This window comes from Mustela nivalis, assembly GCF_964662115.1.
Source record: "Mustela nivalis genome assembly, chromosome: 7".
NCBI classification, from domain to species: Eukaryota; Metazoa; Chordata; class Mammalia; order Carnivora; family Mustelidae; genus Mustela; species Mustela nivalis.
The window spans coordinates 60286622-60298564 of record NC_139026.1 but is presented as its reverse complement, the minus strand read 5'-3'; the positions used below and the strand labels follow the sequence as shown (position 1 = coordinate 60298564).

The following is an 11943-nucleotide window of genomic DNA, read 5'->3' as shown; positions in this document are numbered from 1 at the left end:
AGGAGCAGCAGCACCGACATAGAATATTCTTGGAGGTCAACGTTGAACTGGGAGATGTGTTTATGCAAAGCCGTCCTAGTGGAGTGTTGTCCAGGTTGGCTCTTAGAATAAATACAGTGCTTAGTGACAAAAATAGGCAATACATTTCAAAGCCAGGAAGGAAAAAGAAAAAGACACATATGCTATTAAACATACTGTTTTAAGGATCTGCTTGTGATAGGCTAGGGGTTGTGACTCTTGGAATTTTTTCCAGTCCTGTTGTACCTACCTGATGAAATGGTGATGAATATTGTGAAGAATGGGGTGGCTGCTGAAGACCTTGGTGACTGAGGGTGAGGATGGAACACTAAGGTTTGGAGAATGCCTGTGTTTGAATGTAGGGTACAGTGGAGGAAGAGTGATGAAAGGAACTACGGGAGGGCGAGACTAAGATGCAGTTTTAGCTGAGAAATTCAGTGTTTTTCAGGATAAAGAAATAGTCATGCTCCCATGATGATAACTGACTAAAGGCAATTGGAATCAACAATTATGATATTGAAAACTTTTGAGAATGGCTTTTCCTTAGACTATTAGACTGGAAGCCAGAAGGTGCAGAGTTAAGGCAGCATAATACCGTATAAAGAGCAGGACTTTTGAAGTGTGACAGACCTGATTTGAAATCCAAGTTCTGTCCCTTACCAGCTGTGTCAATTTGGCAAAGCTACGTAACAGTATTCTTAGTTTTCTAAGCTGTAAAAAATAATTCCCAGTTGTATGATTCTTATAAAGAAATCAATGAGGCAGACGAAATTGCTGGTAGAATGCCTAGAACATAACAGTCTCTTAATTAAATCCATTTCTTAAGTGGTAAGGATCCAGAAAAAAATTAAGATAGGATAATCTTTTGAAAAGTTTCACTGTGAAAGGACCTGAGAAACTTATAGGGGAAAAACTTTTAGGCTAGTTGGAATTGAGTATGCTTGCGGGTGGAGGAGAAGAGCCATGATGGGTTGGGGAGAGTAAGGAACTAAGGTCCAAAAAGGTAACTGAAGAATCAAGAGCCTGGATGACAAAAGATCAAGGGTTTAGGATCAAGCCCATAGGTGGAAGAGTTAGTCTTAGAAAGGAACATATACTTATTTGGAGACTATTTAGAAGAAAATAAATATATTTTTAAGTGTAGAGAATGGAAGCTGTAGAAGCTCTTTTGGAAAGCATGCATCTTCTCAGTAAAGGGACAGAGCTGTTCACTAAATGAAAGAATGATGGAGAAGTAGACCTAAACTAGAATAGAGAAATTTAAAGGCTATCAAGAATGCTATCAGGGTCAAGATAAAAGGTGAAGTTGCTTATCAAGGAGGGAGACCACAGACTGATACGGAGTTGAGATAGGTTTCACTAGAGTAGAGGAAGCAGTAGACTGGGAACCCATTCCTTTACAACAATAGTTCTAAATCCTAAGAAGCTGCTGAAATGATCCAAGTAAAAGAGTCAGAATCTGAGATGTGTAATGATGTGGAGATTGAGGATAAGGTGAGATAAATCAAAAATTGGTTGAGTGGCAGTGACCTGAAAATACTTTTTATCTTGATCCACTAAAATATTATCAACTATGGGACCTTCATAAATATGCAGAGCCCAGTAGGAACTCTATTTGATTATCGAAGATCTGAATGATAAGTAGAAAGGAGTAGTTGGGTTTTGTGTACTATGATCAAAGTTCAAATAAAAAAGGAAAACTGAAGCCTGCTTTAGCTTCAAGGCAAGCCTGAGGCTAGGGCATGTCCCAGAACAGCAGGGGCTCAGTCTGACAGGGTTGGGGCAGTGGGGAGTAAGGGTGGAGTTGAAGAATCTATGCCCCTCCTGAATCTCTGCTAGAGTAGTACAAGCTTCCATATATCCATTGGGTATCCCTCTGGACCAGACCCCTAACAGGAAGGGCACAAAAATCTTTGACAGAGGATTATGTAAAATTGAAAGTAATACAGGATTTTTGAGAACTTGATTTTCTTAAACTTGTTGGAGAAGAAATCTGTATTTCGGAGTAGGAAAAGAGCAAAAGTTTTCATCAGAGTGGTAAGCATCCAGTGGTAGTTTCAGAATGCAATCCAGGGTCTTAGGAGGAAGGGTCACAACATCAGCTTGGGGAAGTCTGCAAAGGAATACACACTTCTTAAAGGGACAGCAGGTAGGGATGACTTACAAAATTTTAAGGCCGACTAAACCTACGTTTCAGGTCTTTGTTTTTGTTTTTTTTAAGATTTTATTTATTTATTTGACAGAGAGAGATCACAGGCAGGCAGGGAGGCAGGGGGGGGTGGGGGGAGCAGGCTCCCTGCTGAGCAGAGAGCCCAATGTGGGGCTGGATTCCAGGACATTGGGATCATGACCTGAGCTGAAGGCAGAGGCTTTAACCTACTGAGCCACGCAGGTGCCTCATTCATTCATTCACTCATTCAGTTCCTACCAAATAACAGACTAGATCCTTGAGATAGACAAGGTCCCCATTCTTACAGAGCTTACATTCCAGTTGGGAGTGGGGTGGGGAGGAGAAAACACTGAAATATTAGAAAATGATGCACTGAAGCTTTTTTTTGGTGTATGTGTGTATATGCCTGGGCATGGTTGTGTATATTTGTATTGCTAGAGTAGGTTTAAGTATAGGGTGTGTGTGTGCATGCACACACACGCCTGGTTCTGTGATAAAGGTACAGAGAGGAGTTGTCGTAGATTTTTCTGGCTATGCCAGCTCCATACAAAGAAAATAACTACCAAACAAAATCAATGTGAGAAAGTTTTTGATATAGCATAAGTTAATGAGCACCTTTTTAATATGTTTTGTATTCTTTTAAGGTTTATTGCCTATCAAAGAAAACATTTGATATTCAATAATGCCAAGATTACTGTGGTGAGCTACATACTCTCTTATGCTACTGAAGAGGTTATAAATTGTTAAATCTTTCTGGAAAGCAATTTGGCAATCTGTATTAAAATCATTAATGTGTTCGTATCTTTTCAATAGGCAGTTTTGGGGAATTTATCTTAAGGGAAATAATCTACAATGTGGGCAAAGCTTTATGCATAGAAATATTCACTACAGCCCAATTCATAACAGAAGTAAAATGCTAAAAATTTAAATTATGTATGAATAGAGAAATAGTTGTCTTATTATGGTGCATAAATAGTATGAATATCATGTAAATAATTAAAATTATGTGCTCAAGGAATTTTAATGACATGGAACCGTATTTATGATATAGGAGTTTATGTAAAAAGAACAGGATAAAAATTTATATATGTTGTAAATTCTCAATACTTAAGACAATTCCATAAAATTGGATAGGAAAAAATAGGCCAAAATGCTTTATACCTCAAGCATTTTCTATGATTTGTGCATGTGACTTTTTATATCCAGACGTATCAATAATTATTATTTTAAAAACCCCATGTTTCAGTGGGGGCTAAATGCTTCTGTGATTGTTCCATAAACCATTAAGTCCTATTCTGGAATGTTCTGGCAAATCAACACATACATATATAACCATAATATCAATTCAAATTTTTGCTAAATAATTTGTCAGATAGATATGAAACAACTGAAAGATATGAAAACAACTGTCTTTGGTACTTTTCTTTAGAAAGGTTTCCCTTACATTTTAACATAACAGATGAAGGCATGTCCTGGGTCTATGCATAGTGAATCCAGTGAAGCCATAGACATGACCTTTATTTGGCAATAGTTTTATAAGGAATGATTTTAATTGAGTAAGTAGAAAGCATAAAATGTGTCATTTTATGATTGCACCAATAGTTCTTAAAATGTGGTCCTGTGATCCCTTGCAACAGTGTCCTCTCTGATAGTTGTTTAAAATAGAGATTTCTTACCTACTAAATCAGAATATGAGGATGGGTCCTGGGAAATTATATTTTTAAAGATACACCCTGGGCAAATCTCCTTAGATTCTCTAAGAATCACCAGTTGAGGTAGAAAGGTTTGAGATCGGAATTCTAATCTGCTCCAATGTTTCCTAAGTAGAGTGAGATCTTTTTTCAACAGCATGGATCCAAAATACAGAGTATTTTGCCAGTCAGAATTAGGTGATGGGGCCTATTTACTGCTCTACTGCAATCTTACTGGAGAGGTTTAGATTTGGACTAATCTGAGACCGGAGGCAAGTGGTCAGTAACCTTGGTGGGAACAGTGATAGGGTGACTGGATGTAATTTGTCTTGGCTAAAAAACAGCTGTCTGCTGGTTCCAGTTTGGGGGAAATGCTTGCCTAAATCATTGTAGAGTTCATAACTCTTAATGAAACAAGCCTTCAGGGAAAGTGGTCATACTCTAGAGGTTAAAAGCAGAATCAGACACACGTTACTTTCTATGTGCCTGGATGAATTAAACAACTTGAAATCTTAGATTCATCTCATGTAACATGGAGTTACTACTAGTGCCAGCCTAATCATGAAAAATTGTGTGCAAATTATTTAGCACAGGGCCTGGCATGAAATAAGCACTTATAAATGCTTATGGGGATGACTTCACAAGAATTTGACTAACATAAGTTTGAGAGGTTAGGCTTTTTGAGTTGATTTTTCAAAGACCATGTTTGTTATCAGAAAAACCCAGGGATTTGAGTAATCCCACTTCTTGGAGGGCACAGGCAGGCATCGGGGTGGATCCAAGTTTATTAATAGTCCTTCATGTGAGGTAGGTTTTGGATACCTGTTGGTTTCACAGAATATCCAACACTAACGTCACTTATGGAAACCCACTGTGTTGGGGCTGGTGTAGGACTGAACTGAATTATATGAGGTATCACTTGCAGAGTGACTTCATTTATGTACCTTCTCTAGTTACAAAGAAAGTCAAAGGTCATTCCTACACACAGACAGACAAACAGACAGACACAGTCTTAAATTTGGCTGCCTTTAAAATACTTCTGGGTGCGACATTCTATGGAGCTCTTTTAGGTTCTAATAAACATCTCTGGCTTTATGATGGTTGCTACCACAAAACACATTTACATCACCCCTTTCTTGCCTGATTGGTTAATAGTCCCTGATTCAAATTATTTGTTCCACTTTTCCATAACTTAAGCTTGCATTTTCAAGTGATAAGCACCTCTAGTGGCTTCTCAACTTTAGGAAAATCCCAACACCCCTCCAGGAAACACAACTAAATCAGACGGAGACAATTACCAGGAGCAATCCTTTATATTATCCAGTTGCATAACACACTTCTTGAATAAATGACGTATCCCAATTTAGGATACATCACCAGATTCAAGTCCGAGAGTATCCGTTGCCAGTCAATAAGAGTGCGGGTCACTGGAAGATCTCTTCGTAGAATTTTTCTCAGGGCTTCATTTGATAACTCCTGTAATTCTTCTAAGACTGCAGCTTGAAATATATTCTCTTGCTCTTCCACAAGCCTTGCAAAATTTAAAGCCAGTTGAGCTTGGTTAACTACTTCCAAGCTTTCTTTCAGGTCCTTGGAGATCTCAATATGAAGGTTGACAGCCCTGAAGAAGTGAGCTTGCACAAAAATTCTTCCTGTTACTTGGGTTAGAAATGGATTTATTTGGAAAATCCACTTCGATTTCCAAAGGCCATTCCAGCAATCTCTTGTTTCATAGCTGTGGTCCTCAATGCAAGCAATCAAGAACTCCTTATTTTTCACGCTTTTTCTCAGCACGTTGCAATTTCCTGTTGGATAGTGATCGTTCACATAGAGTTTTAAGGCACACAGAACAACATTTCTCAGGTATTCTGTCTCATTCCAAATGATACCGTGACTTTGGATGTCTTTTAGCTGGTTTTGAAGCAAGTCGAATTTGAAAGAAAGTTTGCTTTGGTAGTCAAAAAATCGGTAGTCACCCACTACGTTGTGGTGAGACAAGAGTACTGGATTTCCATCGATGCAGAGTGGTACAGAATATTTTTGGCAGTGCTGGTGGCCTGCGCACTCACCTTGATGGTGCATAAGTTTTTCATCACGGATAAGCAGACAGAGATCATCAAAGGCATTAACAAATTCCCCTGGAGGAGCCTGTATTAACAGTCTGCGAATTACTCTTTCTTTCTCTTTCCTACTCAGCGTACTACGTGACATGTTTCGTTGCCGCAGAAGCAAAGCTTCTGAAATCAAGAGTGTTCAAAGGATGAGAAAACATTCCATGAGACACCTTTCCCATCAAGGTGTTAAACATTCAAGCTTAAGATTACTATGTCTAACCATGAAAGCAGGTTGTCTGGCAAGCTCTGAGTGTCCTGATGAAGTCATAAGGAAGCTTTCTCTGTGAAGTGTGGAACTTTTGATGATATCACAATGGGTGTTCAGACCCAAAGAAAAACATGACAGTCACCTGACAGCGTGGTACCCAGCCAACCAGCTGTACCTATTTTGAAGATTTTAAGAACTTAACTTCCTGAACAGCCTTCCTCAAAAGGGGTTTGTCTCTGTGTGCATTATATGTTGCCAGGGATCTAGAGAAGCAGCCTAGAGTTCCTACAGCATGTTTGGCAGCCCTTTCCACCTTCGGGGACCACAGTGGCATTGATTTATCCTCAGTCCCTCAGAATACTTGCCCTAAACCCACTGGAAGCACATTATGCTGAAAAGTTTCAGGGGGGCCGACCAAATAGTAAAAACAAAAACAAGATATGAAGGCTATTGATAGAAAAATGTCAAAGAGCAGTAGATGGTGCATTTATAAACACTGAGGCTTTGAAGCTGGTCAGAGTGCAGTAATAAGCCAGAAACTTCCAAGGCAGTGACGTGCAGGGAGCACCCCTTGTATGCGGTTTCTGTGGGATTTAAGCTATCTTCAAAAAACAAGAGCACAAACCACTGTGTTTTCTGCTTTCTCTCTAGAAAAGGGGCAGAGGCAACAGCTGATGAATATCAAGAAATTCCTTTACTACAAAAGGGCAGAGTTAACTATTTTTGGAACCTGTGACAACACGTAATGGGGAGAGACTTCTAAGTGAGGAGAAACGGAACAACAGGTCATGAAAATATGGAGAGCAAATATCCACTCAGAAGTCATTTCTGTTCCTCTTTTCTTTCTCTGGATTTATTCCCTTATGTTATATATGATTCCCCTCTCATTCTTTTTAAAGAGTCCTGAAGTTAAGCCTCTCTCATTTAAGTATAAACTTCTTCCTTCCATCTGTCCTAAGCTTTTCTGAACTTTCCTAGCTTCCTGTCTTTTTCTTATAAGAACATGAGCTTTGCCATATTAAGTCATAGTCCTCACATTTAAGGGCTTTCATTAGCTTTAACAATCTGAAATTGAGTGGATTTTTGAACATTTTTTTACCAACACCTTTCATGATTTTATAAAGTTCGTATATATCTTAACCATAGTTTTTCAAATTGAAGTGTCCTAGTTTTTGTAGGTTATCTGTATATGATAAGTAAACTTGTTTTAGTTTTTTCATCCATACCAAATATACACACTCAGCATGGCATTTTTTTTTCTTTTTTTAAAGATTTTATTTATTTATTTGACAGAGAACACAAGTAGGCAGAGAGGCAGGCAGAGAGAGAGAGAGAGAAGCAGGTTCTGCACTGAGCAGAGAGCCTGATGCGGGGCTCGATCCCAGGACCCTGGGATCATGACCTGGGCCGAAGGCAGAGGCTTTAACCCGCTGAGCCACCCAGGCGCCCCAGCATGGCATTTTTAACTCTTTTTTGATAGCACTTAAAATGTGACTTTTTTTTTTTTAAGCATGTGTGTAATTGGGCAATTAACTGATGTTAACTAATATCAGACAATGGTAACTATGTTTTGAACACTCAGTAGCAGAAACTGTGTTCAATAATGTGTTAATAATTCATTTAATGCCCCCACCTTCTTAAGTATTAATTTGTCCACTTTTCAAACAAGGGAAGTGAAGCTGAAAGACAGGTCAAGTGACAGGGACATCTTGAAGCCCAGCTGTTCCCCAAGTCCAGGTCTTCAGGAAACAGACTATATTTCCACAATAATAACGTGATTTCTCAATATTTTTCTTTACTTGTAATTTTTTATGTTATATATGCCCTTTCATTTTTTATTACAGAATAGTACCTACTTTGTTTCCTTGTAAATATTATATATCATAGAATTATCTTGTCACTTAAGCACAAAATAGTCTATCCCTTAAAAATAAAAATGTTAAACTGAAGAGAAATCAAATTCTTATTTAGGCATTTTAAGTACTTAATAATTTTCTGTGAGAATTTCCTTAACTTCTGTTTTTGTGCTTCATACATGGTTTTTGACGGAGATTCGGGATGAATTTAGAGGTGGAAAAATTAACGTAGACAAAACTTACAAATTACTTGAAAAATTAAGTATTCCGTGCAATTATATTCATGTGAAATCTATTTTCAAGGTGAGATGATATCTGCTCCCAGTGTACCCCACCCTAGGAAGGACTTGATTCAATATAGGGAAATGTCAATAGCTACTTGGATGCTTTCTGCAGAAAATACCTATGAAAAATTAATCTCTTGAGAATTAAAGCAATTAATTATGCTAAATATATTCATAATCAAGAAGGAGAGACTTTAGGTAGGTGGCAAAATGAGTTAGTGATAAAATTTGAAATAATACCAGATTATTTATTTAGCACTATTAGCTGAATATAGGAATGTTCATATAAGATTAGGATTGGTCATATGATTAGATCAAAATCATACAACTGATGAAATGGTAAATGGATTTGATCTTAATAATTCATAGAAGGAATGAATAATCTTGAGAAAAATGGCATTTTATTCACCTCAAAGTAGAAAATCATGCCCAGTAGGGAGGGAACCTGACTCCATTCTTTCACTAGAGGTTGGAGGGAAAGATCATAACTAGAAGAGAAAAAGTCGAGCGTTCAGTTGAGTTTTGCATTAGGAAGATGGCAGATTTCTTGGTGAATACTAGATTGGCCAATCCAGATAGTTAGGAAGAGAGAAATCCTGAATCTGATAGTGCTTTTTGAAAGTGACTACCCAGATCACAATCTATGTTGAAACGTTTCTATTATTGCCAAGTGTGAAGCTTGTGCTATCTACTGGCAAGCTAATCAGTTAGCCTGATATAATTTCATGGATGATGGCAGAGGCAGGTTTCTGGTTCAGGAAAAGTAACTTGTTACTCACAAAAATAGCAATTGAAAGAGAATCAGCATTTTGGTGCCATTTCTCCCAGCCTCAGTTCCCAAAGTGTGATGTGATGAGGGCCGGTGCACACATGCATATGCGGTGGATTGTGTTACCAGAGAGGGACTGCAAGCGTAAGGAAACCGCATCTTTTATTATGAGCCATAAGACTGCCTTGTCTTTGCCCAGGAGGGTGTCATTATCACGCCCAGAAAACCTACTCTTTCCTATGGAAGGAGATACTATCTTTTCATTACACAAACGTCCTTCAAAAAGCTATATATATATATATTTCTTAAGAGCTTGCCGTAAAAGGCAAGAATTTCAGCTTGCTTTGGTGAATGCAAGTAGCCATAAGCTGCCATAAGCTATCAGAACTTTAATCAATTCATGTCTAATACCAGACCTAGAACACAAGTTTTTGTGCAAGATCTTTACATATAGAATTTTCCCCCAGTGGTGTCACTCAAAGGGAGAAACAATTATGTACTTTCTAGTTCAATAAAATTCACATTTAATATAATATAGAGGTAATGTATTAAATCTGTATCAAATGTGAAATATGATAAATCTTACTCAGTGATTATCAGGTTGCTTTGAATTATCTGCAAAATAAAGATATGCACCTGAAATGCACTTGAGTAGAATGCATGCCATATTTACAAGTATTATGTAGAATGTGCAGCAGTTATAACAAGTAAAGAAATAGCTCCTTAATTGAAACTGACTATTATTTGGACATGGCAGGAATGAAGGTCTGTTAGCAAAACCTTTTTGGAGTGGTTGTGAAAACAACGTGAATTATAAAAATTAGAGGGGCAGAGGTTGCCTAGAATTTTCCCAAAGCCTCTTTCAAATGACCTCAAATAATTTAAAGCACAAATTGCCTATAAACAAGGCTGATGATCTGGATCAGCAATTTTTATCTATTAAAGTAATTCCCCAAGGGCCCTTTAATAAATAATACTTTGCTTTCTTGGGCTAAGTTGTTATATATGCATTAAAATGTTAATTATATAGAATGCAAGGGAAGGTGTATTAGCCAACTGAATTTTCTGGATAGCTAGAAATTAAGCTGCTTAAACAGTGGACTGCTTTGCTTCAACTTTTGATGTTTATCTTTCTACACTTCATGGGTACACCTTGTAGCCAGAGAAAATAAAGTGAATCATAATGAATCTCATTTTGGTGACCAAAATCTCCTAGTGTTTCAGGGCTGTTGTTATTGGCAAGCTCAACAGGCATGGAGATTCTTTATTCCACTAGATCTTAACTGTGTAGTGCTTGGCAAATCAGAAGTTTCTCTGAGCAAACGTCGTAATCTGCAGAATGGGGATACCGATCTAGTTAACTTTGGAGGATTGTGCTGAATATTAAATATTTGTGAATGTGTAGTAGCAGGCTTGGCAAAGAGTAAGCTCTCAATAAATATTAGGTGAAGTTATAACAATCATAATTGTGCAAAATATATAGAAAATTGCATTATATTTATTGATTTCTTAAGAAGCTGGAATAAATTCTGATGTGAATTTATTTCCTTATTGGGTATTTATGATGAAATTTAAGTAAAGACAATGTACCTTCATGACCTTAGGAAAATATTCTTAAATTTTATTTTACAAAATTAATTATTGAGTCATGACTTGAGGAGCAATTCCCTAAGATTTTTTAATCTCTTTGTTAAAAAATCTTTATTGCTTTACTATTGTCTTTAATTTGTAGCATGCAAGATGTTTTATAGGAAATATAGGAAAAATATTTATAGGAAATATGTTTTATAGGAAATTTCAACACATATTGCTAGCCTGAGATTACCTTCTTGATTGTAGTTGAGTATGAAATAACATCCTTCTTAATTTTAAAAATTCATGTTGTTATTGGGCTTAAGTTTTCAAATTCTCTAAGCAGTTAATAGCCATTATTAAATCTATAGTACGTAGATTTAGATGGCATTCTGTCAGAAATTTTGGATTGTGAAAAATTAATAAAGTGGTGTCTTTCATCAGAGGGAAAAGAAATGCAGAAATTACTCTTTTATAAGCAGATTATAATAAATTTCATAGCTAATACATACAGGGAATCTGAGGAGACAGAGACCCAAACGTGGGCTTCCATAAAAGAAGCCATTGTAGAGGTAGCATTCTTGTTGGTCCCTAAAGAATGAGAAGCAGTGTGTAGGGTACAGTGCGAGAAGTGCTTGGGGAGTAAACGGTAATGAACCATGACTTGCATGTAGGATGCATGAAGGGAGTGTGAGAAATGGCTGCAAATGCTAGGCATGGCCAGATGACAAAACTCCTGAGTGGTAGGCTATGAAATTTGTATTTACTTTTATAGGCAATGGGTAGCCATTGAACATTTTTGAGTAGGGAAATAGTGCAAATTTTAGAATGAATCTGGCAACAATGTAGAGTGGTTTGAGAGTTAAAAGGTAGAGAGAGGAGGGAAAGTGTATCTCTGCCGCCTCTGCCGTACAAATCTGCAACTTGGGTTAACGCAGCCACTTATATTTTTGTTTGGTTCCCTCTCAAGTTTATGATTTCTTACCTTAGTAGGTCCTCCACAGTCGAAGCTTATTTTTAATCTCAAAAACAAATAGCTCCATATCCTTTCATAAATGTTACATTCTCTCTTTTAGCAGTTAAACTGAAAGAATCTTTCACATTTCTTTCTCTACTTCTCCAATGATTCATTGCAATACATTGTGCCTTTTTACCTACCTTGAAAACCTCAATTTTTTAAAATGGTAAATACAATGGTTAGGCTCTCTCTGCATTTTATTTAGCCCTGTTTTCTTAAACTACTCTCCATTCTGACTTCTAA

The 11943-nt window shown here is 37.2% G+C and overlaps 2 protein-coding genes across 6 annotated transcripts in view; one reads left to right on the top strand and one right to left on the bottom strand.

Moving 5' to 3' along the window:
• Nucleotides 1-5181: 5181 nt before the first annotated feature.
• On the bottom strand, nt 5182-6243 carry CAPZA3 (capping actin protein of muscle Z-line subunit alpha 3). The gene has a single exon (XM_082738937.1). It carries the CDS (start codon nt 6088-6090, stop codon nt 5191-5193), a length of 900 nt encoding a protein of 299 aa, XP_082595063.1. The 5' UTR covers nt 6091-6243; the 3' UTR covers nt 5182-5190.
• A 99-nt stretch (nt 6244-6342) lies between these two features.
• Nucleotides 6343-11943, top strand: part of PLCZ1 (phospholipase C zeta 1) — a 52627-nt gene continuing 47026 nt past the window's right edge. For 3 of the 5 annotated variants that reach the window (XM_082738825.1, XM_082738823.1, XM_082738824.1), the window contains exons 1-2: nt 6343-6429; nt 6853-6986. Coding sequence is in view for 1 of the 5 variants with exons in the window: in XM_082738822.1 (XP_082594948.1) it covers nt 6998-7010; nt 8239-8360 (135 nt within the window). In the remaining 4 variants the exon portion in view is untranslated. Of the gene's footprint in view, nt 6430-6852; nt 7011-8238; nt 8361-11943 lie in introns of those variants that run through there. The other 2 variants (XM_082738822.1, XM_082738826.1) reach the window with 2 other exon arrangements.